Source organism: Fringilla coelebs (genome assembly GCF_963513975.1).
Source record: "Fringilla coelebs genome assembly, chromosome: 15".
NCBI classification, from domain to species: domain Eukaryota; kingdom Metazoa; phylum Chordata; class Aves; order Passeriformes; family Fringillidae; genus Fringilla; species Fringilla coelebs.
This window is the reverse complement of record NC_140041.1, coordinates 17,054,944-17,079,978: the sequence shown is the minus strand read 5'-3', so window position 1 is coordinate 17,079,978 and position 25,035 is coordinate 17,054,944. Positions and strand designations below refer to the sequence as shown.

The 25,035-nt window shown below is 49.9% G+C and overlaps 1 protein-coding gene across 1 annotated transcript in view; it reads right to left on the bottom strand.

The window, feature by feature from the left end:
• NEURL1B (neuralized E3 ubiquitin protein ligase 1B) overlaps nt 1–21,233 on the bottom strand; it is a 34,610-nt gene extending 13,377 nt beyond the window's left edge. The window contains exon 1 of the mRNA XM_084215903.1: nt 21,157–21,233. Coding sequence (XP_084072029.1) covers nt 21,157–21,187 — 31 coding nt within the window. The 5' untranslated portion in view covers nt 21,188–21,233. The remainder of the gene's footprint in view (nt 1–21,156) is intronic.
• Between the last annotated feature and the right edge of the window lie 3,802 nt (nt 21,234–25,035).

Here is a 25,035-nt window from a genome sequence, read left to right as displayed (position 1 = left end):
GCAGATTTGGGTTCTGGGGGCCTGTGCTCTCATCTGAAGCTTCACCTGCTTTCCAAAAGGCCAGCACACTCATTCCAGAGGTTATGCTGACCTTTGGAGATGTATTTTAACAGACATGCACTTTGCATTTCAAAAAGGTACAGCAGGCAGACCCTGGACAAATTCCACATATTTATCATGGTTCCAGTTCTAAAAATAAACATTTTTTTTTCACCCATTTGTTTGCAGTGGCACTGTAATCCCACTGACAGCAGCAGACAAAATTCAGCTCCAGAGCCCTGTCTGAGGCTGCTGCTCTCCGTGGGGCGTGGGATGGAGGAGGCTGCTCAGCTGGGGAGTGACCTCGAGCCAGATCCATCCTGTCTTCACTTGCCCTGACAAGCCCAGCAGGAATAATATCCCTAAAATGGGGGAGAAGGGAATGATGTTGAAGGAGAGCAGAGCTACAGCGGGAGCAGCCTGACAGGAGGAGGAGGAGGAGGAGAGCGCTGCATCCTCATGCGTCACCGGTAAATCCATGGTCTGCACCAGAGACGTTCCCTGGCTCCCACAGCCCGCTCCTGGGGGCCTTTCCCAAGTAAATCCATGACAAAAAGACCCACAGGATCCCAAGGAGCAGCTTGGTGCCAAACAGGGCTGTGCAGTGGACACAGAGAGGGGAAAATTACTGGGACCATCCACAGCTGGCAGCAGACACGGCTCATGCTGAGGGAGCACGGTCTGCCCTTGGTCAGAGAAAGGCTGAGAGGTTCATAGAAAGGCTGAGAGGTTCAGAGAAAGGCTGAGAGGTTCAGGAGAGAGGCTGAAGGGTTCAGAGATAGGCTGAAAAGCTCAGGGAAGAGGCTGAGAAGCAGCAGCATGCAGCCTGAAATCCATCTCTGGAGCCTCGTGCCCAGCAAAGGGGAATCCACCAAACACACCCATGGTTTATCTTTATGGGCTCTGCTTTATCTGCAGCACTGAACCTCTTCCTACCCCTGCAGGTACTCAGGTGGCTGCTGCTGCTGCTGCACACTGAGCAAGGTGTCTGCAGACAGGGGCATGTGGAGTTTGCTTTGTGACAGGAAAACCCCACCAGGTGGGGAAAGAAAGGTGAGTTCACAGCGTGACAGCGAGGGGTGGAAACAATCCCAGTCAATCCCAGTGTGCTCCAGTCAAAGCGCATCCTCAAAGTCCTCATCCCACTGATGCCTTGTGGAGGCTGAGCTAGAGCAGAGACCAGACAGAGCTGAAGAATGAAGCAGGGATTTATCCAAAGGATCTCCTCCATGGATGCACCTGGGGCAGCCCCAGAGCCCAGCCAGGGCTGTACCCAAGATGAACCAAAATGGCCCCAAAATGCCCGGCCGGGCACGGGGTCTCTCCCTGGGATCAGCTCTGCTCCATTTGCACCTTGCAGTTCATTGTCCCATCCCAGCTTCAGCCCCTGCAGTCCCACCCTGCTTGTTTTTCTCTCTCCAGCCCACGGGGTTTGTGCTCCTGGCCTGAGATTGGGATCATTTGTCCTTGGTGCCCAGCTGGAGCAGGAATTGTTTTGTCTCCTGCTCTGTGCAGAGAGCTCCTCATAAGGAGCCCAGACCCACACACTGAAGCAGCACAGAATGTGAAAAATAGAAAAGCCAAACCTGAGGCATCAGCACAGCATCTCCCCTGCTGGAGCCACTGGAGGCTGGAAGAGGCAGGGGAGGCTGTTACTGCAGATACCAAACATCCCCAGCAGCACGAAACAGGATTCTGCTCCGACACGATCTTATCTTCTGAGGACAAGAGATACAAATCTGCTCACATATAAATTTAGTGAGCTGTCTAGACATTTCTTTCTTTTTTTTTTTTAATACAGAAAATGTGTCAGGGAGCTCTGTGGGAAGCATTGGGGTGGCCTATTCCACTCTCGATGGTGTAGATTTGGAAAGCTGGGCTACCAAATCCAACAAAAAAAAAAATCTGCCTCATTTCTGAATGTCCTGCTGGCTCAAACACTGGAAAATTCAATTAATAAACTCCTCTGTGTAAATTCCTATGTTTTGCACAACCAGTCTGGAGGCCTGTTCTGATGTAATTTCTTCTACCCTGAAAGAAACTTCCAGGGAATTCAGAAACGGTTCATTTGCAAGAGAGTGACAGAAATTGAGGTGTTAAGGGGACACTCAAGAGCCTGTGATGTATTACAGGAAATATGAAATTTTTGAAGAAATGCTTGTGAAGGAGGGGAGGAGAAAAGGCAGACAAAAGTCACTTTTTCACTAAAAGAAGCTGTGTTGTGGCACTGGGGTAACTCTCAAGGCAAATATCTCATGGACATACATCATTTCTCATTGCAGAACAGTTCAGAAAAATCCCTGCCAGAGAACAGGCACTGACTTTAGCTCACAAAATCAAGTTGTGCCTGTCTCCACAAGAAAAACTTCTAATCAAACATTTTATGAGGGATTTTTTTTTTTTAATGCTAAAATCATTTTTTTTTACAGGCAGGGGCTAATGACATATTTATTCTGGACTTCTAGGTGTACCTCCATGAAAACAGAGAGGTATTTGCCAACAGCATTAGGCAAAATCCTTTAGTTCTGATCCTTTTTCTCAAACCAGCAAAGGCAACTCCAGCAGGACCTTGCAGGAATTTCCAGCTTGTTCCACCTCCCATTTCCCACTGTATTTTCCAGGCTGCTCCTCCTCCTGTGTGTCCTCAGGAAAAGAGCTCCTGCATTGCTGCTCCTTCCAACTTAAACCCTTTTATTGCAGTGAGGAGCTCACACCAAAGCTCAGCCACATCCCATAAAAAAATGGATGTGCTGGAAACAAAGCCAAGACCAAGCCTAAACTCTCCTGGTTATCCCAGAATCTCCTCACGGCAGCAGCACTGAAGGCAGAAGATGGGGAGTGCAGCTGAAACTCTGACGTGTCCCTCCCAGGAACCACCAGCTGGCTCAGGGCAGAAAATAAACCACGACAGAAGCTCTGCTCTGAGGATGGAAAGTGCTGATGGCAAATCCTGCACGACCTAGAAGAGCCCCAGAGGCTGAGGAAAGCCTGGCAGGAATATTCTCCCATATATATATTTGTATGCATGTATGTATGTATGTATATATGTGTATATATATGGGAGAATATTCTATATATAGAAGATATAGAATTCTATCTATTGTATAGAATGTATTATATTAATGACAATAATATCTAATATTGTTATATTATATAGTATTGTTATATTAATGATATCAGTTATGTTATACATTATACAATACTACTATGTTATGTTATGTTATGTTATATTATATTGTATTATATTGTATTATATTGTATTATATTGTATTATATTGTATTATATTGTATTATATTGTATTATATTATATTATATTATATTATATTATATTATATTATATTATATTATATTATAGTATATTATAGTATATTATAGTATATTATAGTATATTATAGTATATTATAGTATATTATAGAATATTATAGTATATTATAGTATATTATAGTATATTATTAATTATATTATATATTCTTCTGCTTGGCTTTGCTTTTGGTGGTAGAAGAAATCCAATATGCCACAAAGAAAGCCAGCACATGACTTCAATGGAGAAGCATTTCCAGAGCAAAGTGGGGAGCCCTGAGCTATACCAATATTGATGGATCAGGCTCCCAAAACAAAAACTCCTGCTGGGTCTGCAGGGATGGGAACATCCACCCACAGCCACCTCTGCCTCTGTCCTGCTGTGCCTCCTGCTCTGGGCACGCAGGAAGTTTGCTGCAAAGTTGGCCCCATCTTTATTACAGGCTTTTAGTCCTCCTGCATATAAATAGCACTCAGTATACACAGAAGCCAGCGATTAAGCACAGGGAAAAAAAAAAATCTCCTCTTCCCTGTATTATTAGGGAATCTGGGTCAATGAGTCTGCAACTCGAGTAAGAAATTCTTCGAGCTGGTTAATGAGAGACAGAGCGAGCGGGACGGAGGAAAGGCAGGGTTGGTGCCATAATCCCTGCTTAAGTCCTTCAGTGCGAGCGATGAAAGCAGCTGCATGATGGATGAGGAGCCCTGGAAATGGCACAGCTCCTCCTGGGCTGTTCCAGGGCTCGACACCCAGCTCCTGGCTCCTGTGGCTCCCAGAGCCGCGCTCCCGAGCCAGGCAGCGCCCAGACAGGGCAGGGATTTGAAGCCATCCTGCAGAACTCGCTGGAACTTTTGGCTACTGGCTACAGATAAAAACATCTTGTCAGAAATGATCAGTCAGCCACTCTCACTGTAGCTCTGAGTGGGGATTTCTGGGCTGTGCTCTCACTAACCAGCTGCATGTGCAACATGCTACACCAGCAAAGCAAACTCCTGACTTGATGTATTATGGCTCTGCAAAATTGTTACCTTCTTTAGAAAGTGGAGCTTAGCTGGAGGAGAGCAGAGGTCTGCTCAGCTCACTTTATCTTCTCTGAGTCCATCACGGAGTTTTGGGAGGTGACCAAAAGCAGCGAGGAGTGAGCAGCTGACGGCTCGTAAAGCAACTCCACAAATGGTTTCTGAGGAATGCTAGGTTGGAAATGATCATCCCTAGGTTGGAAGAGTGAATATTTTCCAAATCTAAATGCTTGGTGATTGTCAGTCGGGGATTAAAACATTTATTTCTGTGATTTATTGTTTTTGTTGTTTTCTAGAAACAGGCAATGTGCACTAAAAAGCAGAGAGGGCGTTAAAATATGCAACCCTTGAGGCTGGAAAGACTGCTCGGGGAGGAATGATCACAGCTGGAGACCCCAGGATGGGAAGAGAGGGGCAGAGATGTGAGCAAAACCCTTGTGTTCTCTGGGGTGGCTGGGCTCTGCTTGGATTTGCTAATTTCATAGAGAAATAGGGTCCAAGGTGAGAGTACAGACCCAGCCTAAGAGCAGCCCAAGAGACCCCAAAAAGCTCCTGTGTCAGGGAGTGCTGCTGGCCCCTCCAGGCTCTCTGAGACCCCTCCCCTGCTCCTGACTGATCCCTCTGCACAGCAGAGACCACAGAGCATTCCTCACAGATCAAAAATCCTGCCTTGGTCTCCTTGCCCCCAGTTCCTCCCCATTCATTTCTCACTTCCCAGACAACTCCTGCCCCACAGAGAGGATAAACAGCTCAGGTTTTCAGAGCAACACCTTGGTTCAAAAGCTTCATTCTGGCACTCTCCTTCTCCAATCAGGACTGGGATTTGTCGGAGAGTTACAAGAACTTGTGCCTGCCATAATCACTGACATTGAAATGGTCCATGCCCTCAGCCTCCTCCTGCTGCCAGAGCAGCACGCAGGGACCATTAATGCAAATAAACTCCCTCTTTCCATTGAGCACTTTCTCCTGGCCAGCTGCAGCAAGTCATCTGCTGCAGGCATTTATAAATAGTGACCATGTCATTCCAATGTTAATGGCCTTTAATGAAATTGAAGGATGGCATGCATTCCCTCTGAACATCCTCAGAGCTGCAGTTCCACTCCATGCCACGGTTTCAATGCAGCACTCGTGGAAAGAGCTCTGGGACTCAGCACATCCTCCCCACAGCCCATCCATGTGTTCTTCTGGACAGGAACACAAAGAGGGAAATCATTTTGTTGTCTCCCTGCTGCAGGAAACCCACCCATCCCCTACAGACAGGCACTGCACCACGAGGGCAGCTTGTGACACAGGGAAAATTTAAAAAAAAGAAGATTTGAAGAGCGATAGTGGCAACTGAGCTTCACTTTCCATGCATTGTTCTCCAAAAAGCCCCGAAAAGCTGTGTTTACCTTATCTCCATCCCTCTGGGTTTGGGCTGTACACAATCCACACGCCTTCCCCACCTCCCAAAAGCATGTTTGGAGCAAGGCCAGGCCATGAGCTGTGCTGGTAGGTTCAGTGGATGACTCAGGTGGGGCGTGTGAGGCTCCAGCCAGGAGCTGTGATTTTCACACTCCCTGAAAACACCAAAAACTTCCCCCTGAGCACAGGAATCCACCAGCTCCAGGGCTGGGCAAGAAGAAAAGCTGCAGATGATGATGAGCACCTGGGCTAGTGAAGGTGGAATAAGGTGATCTTTAAGTCTCTTCCAACCCAAACCATTCTGGGACCCTGTGAAGGGCGAGATCAGCACTTGGAGCGATGCTGCAGGTGCAGAAAGGAGAGCCTGGCCATTCATTCCACCTTCAACTTTTCCCTAAAACCCCCTCCAGATAAAAGGAACAAACCTGCTCTTTTTCCTTGCTTCCTCGCTTTTACAGGAGCCTCTTTTGTCTTTATCTCTCTTCACAGTGGTTCTAAGAGTCCCTTTTTTTCCTCCTCCTAATTACAACTTCTCTACACTCCAAAGAATTCAGTTGAAAAGAAAAGAAACACTGGAGCTATTCCAGTCCAAACAGGGATGGATAACCAGAGAGCCATCAGATTTAACAGTGCCACCCAGAGAGGGCTTCAGATCTGCCCTAAGAGCCAAAAACCCCGGGAAAAGGGGGGAAGGTGTTCTTCCCAGTAAATCCCTCTTCCAGCATTTTTTAACTGTGTCCACAGTTCCTTCTCTATTTACACACAATTTAAACAGTGATCTGGCAGCAGGAGGGGAGAATACTTGGGGAGGAATGCATGGCTGAGGAAGCTAAATAAAGCAGTGGCCAGCTCCTCAATCATCCTATATTTTATATATACAAAGGCTGCGATCCCACTAAGCTTTTCCAAAACAATATGTAAAGAATCCAAAACAGGGCAAAACAACAGCAATAACTGGTTATAATTAAATCAGGGGCACAGCACAGCTCTGCTCCTCTGCCAGGCTGGTTTCCCTGGAGGAATGGCCGAGGGACAGTGGGACTGGTGGGACTGGTGGGACTGGGAGCTCTCCTGGGGCTGGACTGGTGGGCTGCTTCCTCAAGCCAGCACTGTCCCAGCAGGGAGATTTCAAGGAAATTTAATCTGGCCAAACTCTCTTTCTGATGACCTCACTCAACTCATGTACAGTCCAACCTGTACAACAACATCACATATTTTGTTGGCTGTTTTAGTAAATATTCAGACAAACAAGCTGGGGCTTTTTTTCTAAATACTTCAGAGAGAAATCCAAAAAAAATTTAAAGGGAAAAAGAAAAAAAGCAAGGAAAAAAAAAAAAGAGTAACATTCTGGTCCAGAAACACAGGAAAACATCCCACTAAAAAAAGATGCATCCCTCTTTTCCTTAGCTGAGGTTTTTAAAAATGCAGATTTCTCTGCTAAGCTGTGAAGGCAATCTGAGAGGCAGGTGGTTGTGCAACACTTGGCTCAGCTCTGAGATCCTTTTCCATGATATTTGCAGGAATTAATAAGAGGAAACAAGACCTACTTCAAGACATTAAACTGTCCAAACAAAAAAAAAAAAAAATACAGTCATACCATTACTGGACACACCATGACCCCAGCCCTTCCTTCATCTCAAATGTCTTCAATTATTTCAACACGAGAAGGATTTGAGCAAGAGAGGTTTATTTTTAAGCCTCTGTGTCAACCTTAATTCCAGTGGGGTTTGAACCCAGCACACCTAAATCAACATCAGCATTTTTCTCCCTTTATTCTATCTGTCTTTGTGGTATCACAGCCAAAATATGATAGAGGCAGGTGAACCAAAAACAATCTGGAGATGAGACACAATTCCTTGCGTTGTTGAAAAGCCAGAGAATGACAAAAACAATTTTTTTTTTGTTCCCTGCCCCAGAGGAAAGAATCCTTGGGGTGAAGCTGTGAATTATAGAGCAAACAGCTCTGCAATGGCCAGGTCCAGGCAGTACCAAGCCCTAATTTACACCCTGTTTTCTCACTTTTTTAATGTGAAGCTCAGGTTGTTGTTCAGCAGAACTCCTTCCAAACAGTTCACTGCAGAGCTGCCAGTTGTTGTTGTTATTGTTACAGCTGTTTTGGGGTTTTTGTGGTTTTCATTGATCATTTCCACCTCTAAACCCCGGTGCACAGTCCAACAGCACTCCTTGGTAACTGTGGAACTGGGAATATTAGAAACCCCACATGAAACAAAAAAAGCAGCTGCTAAACCCTCCCATTTCCACCCAGATGTCTCTTGTTTCAATTAACAGAATCAAACTAATTCAGAGCCATTCACTGGCCTTGTTTGGACTTACTTGGAAAAACACACCTATAAATCACATCTGAAAAGCTGCAAAGAGAGAAGGAATTTGTTCCTCTTCGGGCAGTTCTTCTTGTTCTTTTTTCGGTAGAACAAACTTTTACTACCAAACACAAAATGCACAATTATGTGTTGACAGCTCACAGCCTCTGTGGTTCTGGCCACAATAAAACACAACTCCACACTGTCCCTCCAGTTCTTCGAAATTCAGGACACCCAGAAGCTCCCATTTGCATCATGTCCCTGGGATTCTGAGCTGGGAAAGGGATTCCAAACGGACAGGGAGCCTGAAGTTACCAAAATAGAGCCACAGCAGGGATTTCCCTGGTCCCAAATCCATCAGACACTGAGTGTTGTGGCTTTCACTGCTCATGGGGCATTTTGAAATGCCTGATCAAAACAGAGCTGCAGGAAAACCAGCAAAGAATCCCAGAATCATTTTGGTTGCAAAAGCCATCCTGGGTCACCAAGTCCCAGCTGTGCCCGTCCCCACCCTGTCCCCAGCCCAGAGCACCGAGTGCCACCTCCAGGGATGGGGATCCAACCCTCCCTGGGCAGTTCCAGTGCCTGAGCTCCCTTTCCTTGGGGAAATTCCTGCTGATTCCACCCTGAGCCTGTCCTGGCCCAGCCTGGGGCCGTTCCCTCTTGTCAGGGTAGCCCCCCTGGCTGTCCCCTCTGTCAGGAGCTGTGCAGAGCCACAAGGGCCCCCTGAGCCTCCTTTTCTCCAGGCTGAGCCCCTGCCCAGCTCCCTCAGCCTCTCCTGGGGCTCCAGACCCTTCCCAGCTCCCTCAGCAGCTCCTCATGGAACTTAAAATGAGATCTACAAGGAGCTGGGAGCCAGGATTTGTTCCCAGTCTGAAGGACACATTTCTGCTGGGGATTCAGGTGCCAGCAGCATCTTCCTCTCCAGAATCTGAGGATTCTTAACAGGATTCTTACAGTACCACTGTAAACCCCAGGATCATCCAAAAGACAGGGAGAGCTTGGGAAGAGCCTTGGCTGGGTAGGACAGAGATCTGAGATGCTGAGTGTGTGGTGATGAGTGACAGCTGGAGATACCCAGCAGCAATCAGTCCAAAGGGATGCAGGAATGAATGGGGACAGACAGGGAAATGGAGGAATAGGGACAGAAAGGGAAATGCAGAAATATGGGCACAGAAAGGGGAAATGTAGGAATAGGGGCACAGAAAAGGGAAATGCAGGAATATGGGCACAGAAAGGGAAATGCAGGAATATGGGCACAGAAAGGGAAATGTAGGAATATGGGCACAGAAGCATCCTCAGCACTGCCTTACCCAACATTTCAAGGAAAGCAGGACTGCTCCAGGTGCCCAAGGTAAGGAGGAAGGGGCAAATCAGGGAGGGGGAAAGCATGGTCACAATCCAGAGGCACACAGGGAAAGATTCTCCCTCCTCCTGGACTTGGTCACACCATTAATCTCATCTCCAAGGAAAATCTGAGCCAGTGGTTGAGAGCTGCTTGACGTGGTTTGGAGAGGATTCCTCCAGCCTGCCCACAGACTCTGGTATTTACAGGAGTGCAGTGAATTTGCACGGGGCTGTAAACATTGACTAAATAGGAATGCATACAAAAAGAGGCTTTGAAAAGAGTTTGGTTTAAAATGAGAAGTGGTGTTGACCTCTCAGGGAGGAATGTCCCTCTGCTTGGAGATGGTCAGCTGAGTGCTCCACGAGGGTGGGAGAAATGAGGAGCTCACCCAGGGAGCTGGGAAGGAAATTCTTATTTTTGTTTTGCTTCTCAAAGTAGCTTTTAACATTTCTAAGAGCAAGAAATATTAAAAGGCATTTTGAAAGAAGCACGACCCCTCAAAACATAGCCTTGAAAAGGGGCTCCTTTTGAATCAAAATAAATTTTGGAGAAGAAAAATGTGAACACGCTCCTCTTAAGCTATAAACTCCAGCTGTTCCACACAGGGCTGGCAAGGCAGGGAGAAATAATTCACAAATCATTTTATTAATTAACCATCAGAGTGTCCTCATGAGCTGATGGGAGACCCCCCATGCTGGGCTCCCCACAAAAGGGAAATAATTGCATTGCTATTAAAAATCTGCCCTGGAAACCATCAGATTGAGGGAGGAAAGGACTATTTTAACCAATTCATTAATTATGAATATTAAAGAAATCAAAGCTTTGGAGCTCAGTTCATAGTGAGTCAAACTTCCACCATTATTCTGCTCAGGAAAATCCAACTCTCCAGACAGCATCTGTCAATCTGATCATTATGTGGTTAAATGAGGGAGAAAAAAATGTGTTCTCTCTCACCTGCAAAAGCTATCTGAGCCTTGAAAATTTAATTTGAGTTTTCCCTTCTAGATTTGACTGGTCAAGTTAAACTAGAAAGATTATTCATGGAAAAGCAACCGCAGTTGGTTACTAGGATACAAAAAATCACTTAGTATGTTCCTCCAATGAATAATCCCAAGCAGAACACACACAAATTCAATAAATTATGAATTTCTCGGTCTCCCTTACATAAACATTGGGGTTGCAGAGGCATTTCTTGGAAGCCTTTAATATAAATTCATCTCTTAATGACTGTGCTCTAGCAAAACAAACAGAGGGGATGGCTGAGCCCTGCAGGTGAGCTGCATCCTTTGTCTAGACATGGAAGTTCTGACAGCAGGCAGGGTGCCCAGGGCCAGCAGATCTCTGGTTGCCACATCTCAGAGCTTGGAATTTGGCAAGCTCACGGGCCCTGGCACAGCGGGTGACGTCAGCAGCAGACTAAGCTAATTTGGAAGGAGGCAATTCTTATTCCAGAAAAAAAAATAAAAAATCAATAAAAAATCCTTCTTCCTGCACAATTCCACGGATCTGAAAGGTCTTACATAAAGCACTTGTCAGATGTCTGAAGGCACGAGGCAGAGTTTAGGCTGGAGAAGGTCTCTTAAGATTATCAAGGGAGGCAGGGAGAAGTTTTCCTGCATCCCTCCGAGGCCCCCAGCCCAGCACGGAGTGGGAAAAGCATCCTGGAGTCAGACAGAGCCTGCCCCGAGCCACTCTGACATCCCTGGGAGCAGCCCTGGGGCTCGGGAGGTGGGTTTTGGTCCCTGAACAGAGTTTGGGTTTGTGTGTCTGGGGTCAGGGGGGCTGTGTGGGCTCTTCCCTCCCCTTCCAAAACCCCAAGGTAACAGGGATCACAATCCCAAAGGTAACAGGGATCACAATCCCAAAGGTAACAGGGATCACAATCCCCAGGGTAACAGGGATTACTGTCCCAAAGGTAACAGGGATTACAGTTCCAAAGGTAACAGGGATCACAATCCCAAAGGTAACAGGGATCACAATCCCAAAGGTAACAGGGATTACAGTCCCAAAGGTAACAGGGATCACAATTCCCAGAGTAACAGGGATTACTGTCCCAAAGGTAACAGGGATCACAATCCCAGAGGTAACAGGGATCACAATCCCAAAGGTAACAGGGATTACAGTTCCAAAGGTAACAGGGATCAGAATCCCAAAGGTAACAGGGATCACAATCCCAAAGGTAACAGGGATTACAGTCCCAAAGGTAACAGGGATCACAATCACAAAGGTAACAGGGATCCCAATCCCAAAAGTAACAGGGATTACAGTCCCAAAGGTAACAGGGATTACAATCCCCTGGATAACAATCCCCAGGCACAAACCCTACTCCAGGCTCGGGTCTTTAAAGCCACACTACAGGAGCTGAGATCACTTTGTATAAACTTAGATTTCCTTGAAATTGAGCCTTGTGGAGCTTCTGTCCTCCTCACCCTGTGCCTTTGATGGCATCGGCAGCTTGAGCTGCTCTGATGCTGCCAAATCACCCGGTAATTGCTGTTTAAGTGCTCAAACCCCACAGATCAGGTGTCCCTGTGGGGATCTGCCTTGCACCCTGCAGAGGACACCTCCACTCCAGGAGAGAGCACCAAAACCCCTGGAATTCTGAAACACCCGCCAGGGGAAGAGGCTCTTTATCTCTACAAGCAGCAACCACTTAGGAAATGATTTCTGTTTTCATTCTTGGAAACCCTTTCATTTGGCAGGACAAAATAATCAAGAGTTTTTTTCAGGTGTCCTGAGGAAAGGACCACCACAGAACAGCCCCTAAAGAGGTCACAAGGGGACACAGATTTTTGCCAGGAGCCTACCAGGATTATCAAACCCACCTTTAGCACTGGTAGTCCAGTTCTACTCATTCCATTCCTGGCTGATGAATAAACAAATAAAAATAACTTATTCTTTATGATCTCCAGTGATAGAACTATTCTTATTTCTTGTATTCCACCAAGGCTTTGCATGGGTGCTAACCTGCCTGGCTGCATTCTGGAGAGCACATACTCAAAATTCCTGGTCCTGTCTTCTCCCCAAAATTCACTGCAGCCTCTGAGCTGCTCCCCTAGACAGAATTTTAGCCACCCCCAGGACACTGCACCAGGCAGATCTCGAGGAGAGTTTTGCGTTCCCAGGGAAATAAAAAAGCTCCATCCAACCATGTCAAGTTTAAGACCCCAAGAAACAGCAATTTTCCCTCATTAGGAATCGTGCTTTCAAGCTGAGGAGATAACTTTTGAACTGCACTCCATAAATTCCAGAAGACATCCAGCTGAGCAGCTGGTGTCCCGAGGAGAGCAGAGCAGATAAGAGGCTCAGGAGAGCTGTGCCACAGTGCCAGTTATCTCTGAGCAGAGCAAGATAAACCTGAATGAAATTATTTCATTTGTGCTGCCAAATGGGATAGTCTATCTTTTATCTTTGGCTTCTCCAGGCAGGGCCTGCAGGATTCAATGTTCGAGTTATAGAGGAGGCCAAAAATCAAAAATCTTTATTCCCTGGCACTTGGAAACCTGATGGAAAACTTTTGCTTGAGGGAATTCTTTCTTGACTGATTGTTTTCCCTGTGTTGCCACACAGCCAACAAAAACCAGAGCTTTACTTTTATGTGTCTATTTATTTCTCCCACATAACCATTAGACATATTCCTATCAGGAGAGCAATCACAGGAAAATGGTTAAAACAGGAGAATTCCCAAAGTACAGAATTATCATTATTATGTAAAAATCCACAGTAAAACCAGCAAAATCCAAAACCAAAACCTGTTACATGCAACTCTCCAGCCAACAACCCCACAAACACGACTCCATCCATCCTCCTCCCCTCAAAGCATCAGCAGCTCTTAAAAAAATCCTAAATGTGATTTCCCAGCTGCACTGGGGAGGCTTTGAAGTGCAGTTGGATGGTTTTGTCTTTAAGGAATCTTCCTGTCCAATTGAAGCAATAAATCATTTTTTATCTTCTGATTTGGTTTCCTAACAGCAGAAGGGTGCAGAAAGGGAAAAAGACATGGTTTTGCTGGAGAGGGGGAAGGATTGGGATCAGATCCTCTCAGCAGGAGATTCCTGAGCTGCTCCATTGCCAGAGGTCTGAAAGAACCCAGGGAGAAAAAAACCTCCTGGGTGGAAAGCAAGCCCTGCTTACACAAAGCAGAGGAGGAGATCTCCCTGGACACAGAGGGGAAAACAAATTAACAAGCAAGAAATCACTTTCTCCTGCCTCCCTCCTCCCCAAAGCCCCAGTCCAACTGCTCAGACACCAGGAATTCATGTTCCAGCACTCAGTAATTGAGACAACAGGGCATCCAGGTCTGAAGGGAAAAGCTGGCACAGGTAAGCTGAAATAAAGCTCTCTCAGTGCCAGTGATTCATTCTTTTTATCACACACAGGGAAAAGAAACACAGCCATCACCAAGATAGGGAAGAACACAGAATAAACAGCATCTCCTTCCCACCAAAGTGCTCCCATGAGCACAGATCTCATCTGAGGGAGCCTTGGGGGGCCTGCCCCTGCTGATGGCTCTGGGGAGAGAGGTGGGACGGGGAGGACAAGTGGCAGAACCTCACTAAGGACACCAAAACACCACTGGCCCAGGCTCTGTCCCCTCCAGGAGACAGGTCAGTGACACCAAACGAGGGTGGAGAAGCTGCCTGAATGAGAGGACAGAACAAAGTATGGAAATCCTCCTCCAGCCAGACTTCCTGCAGCTGCTGCAGGCTGAGAACTTCCCTGAGATGTGCCACGGAGCCAGGCCCTCCCCCACAGCCCTTCCCCACTCCTTGGCACCTCTGCCTCTGGGTGAGGCTGGAGAATTTGGGTGCCAGGGAGCCCCAGAAGTGGCCCAGGAGCTCCTGAGGAGCAGGGAAGGTGCAGGTCGTGAGTCAGCCCTGTGGTTTGGCTGCTGTGCAGGGCACAGGACTCCAAACTGCCCCCAAAACCTGCCCTGGGCAGGGGAAGGGGGATAAACACAGGGTAATAACATGGAAATGCGTCGATTATACCCTTTCTTGACTCAGAAATGGGGTAAGTGAGGGGCGTTTTAGAAATTTTTATTCGATTTTCAGCCTCATGAGAAGGCTGAGACAATACAGATGTTATAACTCACACCATCACACAAATCCATTCCCCACAGAACGGCAGAGTGCAGAGCTGGGGGATCTCACACAGGGATCTCACACAGGGATCCACACAGGGATCTCACACAGGGATCCACACAGGGATCCACACAGGGATCTCACACAGGGATCTCACACAGGGATCTCACACAGGGATCCACACAGGGATCCACACAGGGATCTCACACAGGGATCCACACAGGGATCTTGCACAGGGATTTCACACAGGGATCTCACACAGGGATCTCACACAGGGATCTCACACAGGGATCTCACACAGGGATCTCACACAGGGATCCCGCACAGGGATCTCACACAGGGATCTCACACAGGGATCCACACAGGGATCTCACACAGGGATCCACACAGGGATCCACACAGGGATCTCACACAGGGATCCACACAGGGATCTTGCACAGGGATTTCACACAGGGATCCCGCACAGGGATCTCACACAGGGATCCACACAGGGATCTCACACAGGGATGTCACACAGGGATCTCACACAGGGATCCCGCACAGGGATCCACACAGGGATGTCACACAGGGATCCCACACAGGTATCCCGCACAGGGATCTCGCACAGGGATCTCGCACAGGGATCTCACACAGGGATCCACACAGGGATCTCACACAGGGATCTCACACAGGGATCCCGCACAGGGATCCACACAGGGATGTCACACAGGTATCCCGCACAGGGATCTCGCACAGGGATCCACACAGGGATCTCACACAGGGATCTCACACAGGGATCCACACAGGGATCTCACACTGGGATCTCGCACAGGGATCCACACAGGGATCTCACACAGGGATCTCACACAGGGATCTCACACAGGGATCTCACACTGGGATCTCGCACAGGGATCCACACAGGGATCCACACAGGGATCCACACAGGGATCTCACACAGGGATCTCACACAGGGATCTCACAGAGGGATCCACACAGGGATCTCACACAGGGATCTCACACAGGGATCTCGCACAGGGATCTCACAGAGGGATCCACACAGGGATCCACACAGGGATCTCACACAGGGATCCACACAGGGATCTCACACAGGGATCCCGCACAGGGATCTCACACAGGGATCTCACACACCTTCCCCGTGGGGAAAGCCAGGTGGGACCCGAAGTGTGCTCCAGGGAAGCTGATCGTGCAGAGGGCTCTCCCTGTGCCTGCCCCTGCCCATTCTGCCCCTGCTCCTCTCCCCAGCCCACCCATCCATCACGGGCAGGCTCCACCTTAGCAAAGCTGCTCCTAATTTAGCAGCCGAGGCGCCCAGAGAGGCTCTGTAAACAGCGGGATGCTGCCGAGGAGGAAAATGTTTCCTTTCAAGGCAAACCCTGCGGCAGGACACGGCTGCCCCGAGGAGCTCGGAGGTGAAATCCCGAGGTGCTGGTTGGCATTCCTGATTGAAATGTGGCACGCCAGAGGATCCTCAGCAGGACCGGAGAGAAACCCGGCACAAGGCTGGCAGTGATTCATCCCTCTGCTGTCAAATAAACAGGAATGCCGCACATTCAAACCTGCCTGCCTGGAGTTAAACACCTTAAACATCCTCCAGCGCTTCCATGGGTTGTCGGATGATGAGGTGCTGGGGAGCAGCGATTTCCTTGCCTGCAGGGAGGGCTCTCCCAGGGTTCTGCCTGCACAGACAGACCTTGGGGTGGGATTTTCAGCGTCTGCAGGAGGGGGTGATGCTGACACACACAGCTCCTCCCGGCACGCAGCAATTATCCAAAGAAATAAAAAGAAATAAAAGTGGGGAAAGTGCTGCTTGCCAGAATTCCCAGCAAAGCAATTCCCCTCTGGAGCATAAATAATTAAAATTTTAAAAAAAGAGAGAGGGCACCTGCCCAGCACTAGCCAGTGGAGAGCAGGGAGAGCTCTGGCTTTAATGACACACTTGGCACAGTGTGTGTGACAGCCCGTGGGCCACGGGGCATGACACAGCTCCATTTAACACCAGACTGGGAGGTGATGCCTGCCTGGATTGGAGCACAGTTGTTCCTCCAGCCTCCAGAGCCGAGGTGCCAAAGGCTGAATTAATTGTGCCAGTTGGCTGCAGCACAGTTTGGGGCATGCACAGTGGTTAAAGAGAGCCCTCAGTGCACAATCAACCTGCTGCAGCTCTAAATCCCACAGAAGGCTGAGCAGCTTCACAGGTTTCTTCAGAAGAGTGGAAAAGCAGAAGGATGCTAAAAAAGCAGTGAATTAATCTTTTTTTTCTTTTTCTTTTTTTTTCACTTCTGTGACCTTCTTCCAGGAGATGCTTCATAATTAATTAACTCTTGTACCCCCTGTGAGCCAGGGTTTCCTACCTTCCTTATGTTCAAAGCAATCCTGTGATAAAGCCACTTGCTCAAAGGTCACACAGGGAGTCATCAAAATCAGTGACAGACTCTCAGAACCTCAACTCCCAGCCTAAAAGATGCAGAAAAACAGGCAAAGTTGGGCTGGATTAACACCTGCAGTCTGTGTTGATCAGCACTGAACCAAACCCAAACCAAAAACTGGTCTGAACAGGCGCCTTTTTCACTCAAACCAGAACAACCTGAAATGGTTTTTTGTAGTTTTTTTGAAGTCAGACTGGAGCCAAACCAAACAATTTACTGAACTCCTGACAATAACGAGAACTCCTCCCACAGTGCATCACTAGCAGCCGAAGGAGGAGGGACCAGAAAACAAATCTAAACAAAAGTGCTCCTTCAAGTGAGATTTTAGCCCCTGGAAAAGGCAGAGAGATCTTTTCCCACTGCATGGACTTTGCTCCTCATTTCTTAGAGGAGAACTGAATCAGTATTTTGGAAAGGCATACATAGAAATGTCTTTTTTAACCCACATGCTGTAAATTCCTGCTGCTGTGCCGTAACCAGGACCAACTAACCATCCCCATTTGGCCTGGCAGATGGGAGCACCAGCCTGGTGAAGGTCTAAACTTGGGATTTCTGCCTTGGTGGGGGTGGTTCAGTGATTAGAAGCCTTTTCCTTAAGAATACAAAATAATTTCTCGCACCGAAGTCACTTGTGCCAGAACAAGCCCCATTCTCCCTCGTGTTTACCAGACACAAATGCCACTCATACTTGGTATTCCTCACAGTTGTGAGGAAGGCTGTGGGAGAAGCACAGCAATCAGATCCCAGCCAGATTCTAAAAAGGGAATTTGGCCGCTTTGTGAAATACCAATGCCCCTATTTGGGTCAGGACCAACAGCTGGATCCCAAGTGGAAAGTCCTTCCCTTGTGCCTGGGGTGCTGAGTGCCTGCTGTGTCCCGGCAGCTGTCCACCCTCCCCTGTCACCACGGGCTCCCAGACACTGCTCCTCACAAGGCTTTCCCTGGATCAGAGGAATTTTCCCCTCTCCCAAGCCTGCCCTGCTGAGGTCCCAGCTCCCACTGGTTATTAACCCTTTCCTGAGCCCTGCGTGTGCCTGCAGAAAGGAGCCCCGTGGAGAAAGGAGCGCCATCCATGACACCAGGGCGCTTTGTGCTGCTCCCTGCCTCTCTCACCCCGCCTCCAGAGCGATTCCCTGCAGAAAACCAGGCACAGAGCCACGAATCCCACAGATCCAGCAGCTCCCAGCCCAGGGGCTGCCCATCACCCGCAGGAGCCAGGCCAGCACCGCGCCTCAAAAACCAACTCTTGCCTCACCCACCTGCCCGCAAATCACCTCGGGCCACGGGCAGGGAGGCGAGGAGGGGAACAGCGACATCCATCCCCAGCCTGTGCCGGAGCTGCTCCTGCGGGAGATGCGGGAGCTGCTCCCGGAGCATCCCGAGGGCTCCGGGGCAGCCCGGAGGCAGCATCCGCGTGTGTCGGGTGTCATTTAGCTGTCACCCAGATAACAGACACTTCCAGCAGCACCTCAGGCCTGTTGCTGAGCGCATCTGACGCATCCCAGCTCCCTTCCTGGGGAATGCCTCCCCAGGAGCTGCCTCTCATTAGCCGCAGCCTCACGACTCGTTCGGGTGCCGCTCCGCTCGGAGCCTCGCTGTTAATTTGACAAAGCCTGGGCCCATTGCGTGCTAACCATGGGATACTTGGCAAACACGAGTTCCCCAAGCTCCCGGCACGGATTCTTCCGGCACCGATAGCGTGTGCTCTTGCATCGCTCCACGGAAACGTGCGGAGAAAGGGATGAGGCTGGGCGAGGGTTGAAAGATGCAACAGGAACGGTTCGTTCAAGCACATTTGGACAAGGTCGGCTATAAAAATGAGTTGTCCCCAATAGGATTTAAAATTGAATTCTGCTGTTTGAGAAAAGCATTGCCATTTCTGTGTAAAACCTGAATTGCTGCTTGTTTGGCTTTTCCAGGAGCCAGGTCCCTCCACATTCCCTCTACATTTGATTGCACTGAAAAGGCTTTTTCTGCCTTTAGCTATTTATGGTGAACAAAACGACCAAAGTGATTCTGCACTGAATCGATTTAACACAAATAAGAAAATTCCAGTGTGAAGATGTTCTGTTCGATTGTTTGGGTTTTGTTAAGAAGTTTCTTCAGTCCATGGGACAGAGAACAATTCCTCTGTTTGTCAAAATGAGAGTGAAAGTGCCTTGCTCAGTCTGCAGGGCGAAGAAAGAGGTGCATTTTGGACCAAGAAAAGGACAGACTTAATTCTGACTGATTATCTTTGAGTAATTCTAAACAGCCCTCACATTTATAAATAGGATTTCATCCAAGCATTCAGTCTTCCGGAAAAACTTTCTAATTTTCAAAAGGACTGTTCCAAGAGCAGTTCTAAACCTGCTTCCCTCCACAATGCCATTTGGATAATGAAAGACAAACAATCCATCCAAAATTCAATTTCATATGAAAAATTGCTGAATGGGGTCCAACCCGACAAAAGACATTCATAACCTTCCAAACTGCAAACATCCAAAAGCTCCTCTGCAGCCACAGGTTAACAGCTCCTTTGGGCTGTCATTACTCTTGCAAAAAGCGAACTGAATTTGGGGAACAGACGCATTTCCAGCATCATCCAGCCCTCAGCAGAGGCATTCAAGTGTCCTGCATAGCTTTGCCTTGCGCAATTTGACAAATGTTTGCAAATGGACCATCCCCAGCGGTGCGATCCTCCCAGACAGCCTCCACCTGGAGGGGCACGACCGAGATTTTCTAGGCCACCAGAACAAACGTTTGAGCTGGGAGGTCTCCATAAATCAAGCCTTCATTTTTTCCCCCCATCAAACTTTTCCTCTGTAACAACTCCTTTTGAAAGCACCGCGAGGAAGTCCTGAATCACGGAGCTGCGGTGCAGCTGATGTCATCCCTTTTTTTAAATTCACGTGTGGAGGGCTGAGCATGTGGAGGCTGCTCAGGAGAGACTGTTCTAGCACCCGGCAGAAGGGCTGGTACAACTCCCAGCCTTCTGCAACAGAGCTCTCAGCGAGATCCCACGGCCCAGCAGGTACAGATATTTTTCCTTCGGGAAGTTCCAGCCTGACCGGGGTAACCTCTGCTGACCCAAAGATGTTTCCCTGGCTGCTTTTTTGATTTTTTTCCCCTCCCAGTTTTTTGCACGTGCCCCCAGCTGAAAAGTCAACCCGCAAAATAAATTTTCTCCAAGGTCACGCACTCCTCACGATGCCTTTATTTGCCAGGTGGTGAAGTATTGAAAAAAATGAAAACTTCCTTCTTGTGAGAGGAGCTAATGTCCCATTTAAATGTAATAGAGAACTAGAGGAGATGTAACTAGAAATCTAATCACTGCTTCATAGCTAAACCACGAGCCTAGCAGCTTTCTTTTGTGCCCTGAAGGTCCCAGGCACCCTCTCTTTGCAAAGACAATATATGGCACATCCAAATGCTAATCTATTCCTCTCTTTATTTCTATATTCAGCTCCCGGGCTGATTACAGGCAGACGTGTATGTGTTCAATAGGTCCTCCTGCTTCTTTAAATAAGTTTAATAATACCCTTTTTATTTATGGGAGCCTGAAGTACAAAGGATGCAATGAAGGAGCTCTGCAAGAGCAGAAAGGAGAAGAAAAGCAAAGTAGCTGAAGATACAGCCTGGCAAGGGCTCAGTAATTCAACACTGTTGATTCTATAGAGACCAACCGCTTTTATTATGCACAGATTCTCCGAGGGGGGAGAGAACCCCACAGTTACGAACTTGCAAAGGAAAAGAATCTGTACATCTCTTGTCTGAGTGCAGAATTGGCTAAAAAGGCAGTTTTAAAGCCAGGGCAGCCCACCCAGCATTTCAGACCTCACTGCAGCTTTCACCCGGCCACTCCGAACTAACGTCTCTCCCCATTAAAAAGTTGTATTAAAAAAATCTATAACGAGAAGGCGAAATGAAGCAGAAATCCCCTCCGAGGGCTGGGAAGCGCCGCTCCGGCTGCGGGATCAGCCCCGCTTCACCCCGCGCTCAGCATCCCCGCCCGCCGCGCATCGCCGGCAGCGAGCGGCTCGGAGAAACCCTGAAACGCCCGGCTTCTCCGGGCACTGCCGGCACGCTCGGCTGCTCCGGGCATCGCTGGCACGCTCGGCTTCTCCCGGGGAGCCTCGGACCGGGGAGGGGCGGCACAGCCGCCGCCGCTCGCCCGCAGCATCCCCGGGGCAGGACGCGCCCCCCGCCCGCGGCCCCGCGCCCCCGCCGGTACCTGCCAGCGTCTTGTGCACCGTGTTGCCCATCGCTCGCTCGCTCGGCGGCGCGGCGGAGCCCGGGGCCGCCCGGAGCTCCGCAGGGCCATGGACAGCGCCCGCCTCCCGCCGCCGCTCCGCGCCCGCCCCCGCCCCGCCCCGCGAAGCCGCCCCGCCCGAGCCGCGGGTGCCGCCGCTCTGCCCCCAGCGCTGCTCCGGCCCCGGTGCCTCTCCGGGATGTGCCGCCCTCCTTCCCACCCCTGCCCGGTGCCTCTCCGGGATGTGCCGCTCTGCCCCGGTGCCCCTCCGGGATGTGCCGCCCTCCTTCCCATCCCTGCCCCGGTGCCTCTCCGGGATGTGCCGCCCTCCTTCCCATCCCTGCCCGGTGCCCCTCCGGGATGTGCCGCTCTGCCCCCACCCCTGCCCGGTGCCTCTCCGGGATGTGCCGCTCTGCCCCCGTCCCTCTCCCGGGGTCTCTCCGGGGCCGTGCTCTCCGGGGAGCACCCACTGGCACCTGTCGGAGGAGCTGCCAGCCGGGGATTTGGGCAAACACGGGCCCGGCTTTCCCCCGGAGCCCCCAGAGACCCCCGACAGACGTTTTGCCCCTCCCTCCTCGGGGAAAAAAAAAAGAATCAAGAATCCTCTTTGTCCCGTGCACAAGCACACCTGTCCATCAGCAACACCTTCCCGAAGGGCACCGGCTGCACTGGGGAGCACCGGGAGCCGATAAACCTGAGCTCTCCCTCTCCGTGCCATTTCCTTGCGGTGACCTTGGATAAGCCACTTTGCATCTCGGTGACACGGCTTCCCCACCTGGGAACCGAGGGAATTAGCGGCAGTGTTGTGTCGGCAAAGGCGTGATTAGTTTGAAGCGCGGCGGTACCGCGGTGACGAAGGACACCTCAACCCACAGCCGACAGCTCAGCACCGACAGCATCGGCTCCAAAGCTTCCCTCCCTCGGGTCCCAGACAGAAAAACACGTCTGGAGCCCCCCGGAGAAGAGCAAGGCTCCTTCCCCACCCCTCCTTCCTCCTGGCCCGAGGGGGACGGTGCTGACAAGGGAGGGTGCCAAGCCTTCCCTCCCTGCCCAGCTTCCAGAGTTTTAAGATTTTAGAATTGGGAGCCTCAGAGCTCCAAAGTGTTCTGCAGGCAGCACCCTGGGCTGATGACACGGTGCTGGGGAAGAGTGTCCCCTAGCAGGAGTCACATCTCTGGACTGCCACAGAACCTGGGACACAAAAGGAAAAGTGGGAAGAGGGGAAGAGCCAAGGAATAGCAGCTCAATAGCCTGACAGAGATCAGCCTCTGATCTATTATAGAGAAGCTAAAATAACAAGCCTTTAATCCCTAGATCATGTTGAACAGGTCAAGTGTGGCTCGAGAGATGAGAGAGGACAGAAAAACCCAATTTCCAGCATTTTTTCGCTATCATAGGGATTTGTTAAAAATGGGATTATTGAGTGAGACACCAGCAGCTGTTCTTAAAAGCGCCTGCACCCATCTGCTGTCTCCTTAGGTTAGCACATGTCTCCCACTCCGCTTGCTGCAGGAGCTGTCAGAGGGCAGCAGGAGCCCAGCGCTCCTCCTCGGGGACAAGGGGAGGGCGGCGATGTCACCCTCTTGTCACAGAGGGGAACGTCCTTGTGTCACCGGCCAGCGGGCAGCGGGAGGCTCCGCTAACCGCGGCTGCTTTCCCTCCGCAGGGAGTGGCAGTTGTTATTTCAGGGCTTCAATTCGCCTTCCAAAGGCGGCGGCAGCAGCGGCTCCGCACAGCCGGGGGCTGCTCCTGGTGTGCCATGTGCGGGCCGGGTGCCACCTCCCTGTCCCTGTCCCTGTCCCTGTCCCTGTCCCTCCTGCCACACCCCGGCCACACCCCGGCCACACCCGCCCGCGCACTGCCCGTCCCAAGGGTGTCCCGGCCCTTCCTCCTCCCCAAAACGGGGTAAAAATAGAAGACAATAAAATGGAAATGCACATTATCCTTCGGGTACGGAGGTTGCCTGCAGGAGCGCAGCCAGCGCTCCTGCTCCTGTAAAAATTGAGAGTTTGGTAAAATTACTTTCTTTTCACAATGCAAAACAACACTCCTGGGGAATGGTTCAGCGAGGAGGATTTTCACCCTCCCCAGAAAGAGACAGTAAAAGAGAGGACTGGACACTGAGCAGGGCCTGAGCAGCACGGCAAAGTCAGCCTGGAGAAAAGCAGAAACTGCCCCAAGCAAGGCTGCACAGACAAAAGCTCATTAGCATTTTAAGATTCTTTCTGCTCCAGCAAGTTTTGATAACTCTTGATCAAAACACACCTCAGCAATTTCCTCTGTGTGCCTCTGAAGAAATCCCCTTCCCTGTCTGCCCTCGCTGGCCGGGCACAGCCTGACCTGCACACACAGAGCTGTCATCTGCTCTGCTCCCTGCACTCCCAGAAATATCAAACTCTAATCTCACCTAAGCTCCTTCCCAGCAATTTTTACCAGCAGACCTCAAAGTGTTTTGCAGATAAGGTGAGTGACAATATCCTTATTTCATGAGGGATGAAACCAAGCCACAAAGAGCCCAGGAGATTTGTGCAAGGTCACAGCTTGGCCGTGGGGAGCAGAGCTCTGGAGCAGCCACAGCACCGAGCTGGATCCAGCTTGCAGGACTGGACACTTTTAGCTGCCCACATTTTAGTTGCTTCTCCCTCTGCTTTTTCTATTGCTCTCCAGAACAAATTCATCTTAGTGGGATCAGTGGAGTATGATCAGGATAACATTATGCAAAGGAAAAAGTCTTTGGGAGGCTTTCTGTATCCCACTGATGTCAGACAGCTGCTTCCCAGCTCACTGTAATCACTTCTAAATCTCACTGTGCAGGGTGTGCACCCAGGCCTTTCAAAATGGACCAAAAAAAAAAAAAAGAAAAGAGAGAAAAATTTCTTCCTGAATCAAAAATGTGATGAATTCCACTTGAGGTTTGTCGCAGACGGGAATCTGACACAAACCCTCCTCTAAGCACCCACACAGGCCAGGCCTCTCAGAGAGGGAAATATTAGCAGTGATACAAACACGTTTGTGTAAATGTAATGTTCCCAGAGATGCAAATAGCTTACAAGGAACAGCTAAATTTCCACTGAGTGTTACCAGCCCAACGAGTAACTGTTCTTACGGCATCAGATGGGTTGCATTGTCTTTGTAAATCCCCCGGGGGCTCGAGTTTTGGGGGCTGAAAGCCTCTGTGAGCTGTAAGGTATCACTGGGAGCAGCTGCCATTCGTGTCTCTAACAGATGGCAGTAAATAATGACAGGCTCGGCTCTTCCAGCAACAGCCAGATAAAACCCTGAGAAATCCGTCTGTCTGTGGGGCAGGGAGCCCTCCTGCCCTCGAGGGGAGTCTCCCCCCGTCCCAGACCCCAGTCCAGGGTGGGATCCCCTTCCCTGGCCAGCAGAGCCCTGCTCCTGGCTGCCCCCACAAACACAGCTCTGCTCCTCCACTCAAACCGCCCAGCTCGGTCCCGTTCCCAGGGAAATCCTGGGCAGCTCCCAGAGTTGTCTGTCCTTCCCCAAGAGCAGATTCCTGCTGGCAGAGCTGTGCCCAGCCCTGCTCCACAGCCCGGGCGCCGCCAGCTGCTCCCGTTTCACACCCTCAGCTCTGGATCCTTTCCTTCCTCTGCGACTAAATCTGAGGAGATGCTCAGAGCATCCATTTCTCTTCCAGCTCCATCTGCCTGGAGCTCTGAGGCTGCCCAAACCTCCTTCCCTTCCATCACAGCTCACCTCGAAACCTCCCTTTCCTTCTCCTGCTTAGCAGGAGCTCCCTGGGAATTCTCAGAGGCTGCAGATGGAAAATGCCCTAAAAAAGACATGAGGGGACTGTTCCAGCCTAAAATGCCCTTCCAGCTTGCAGACAGCAGCATGGCCAGG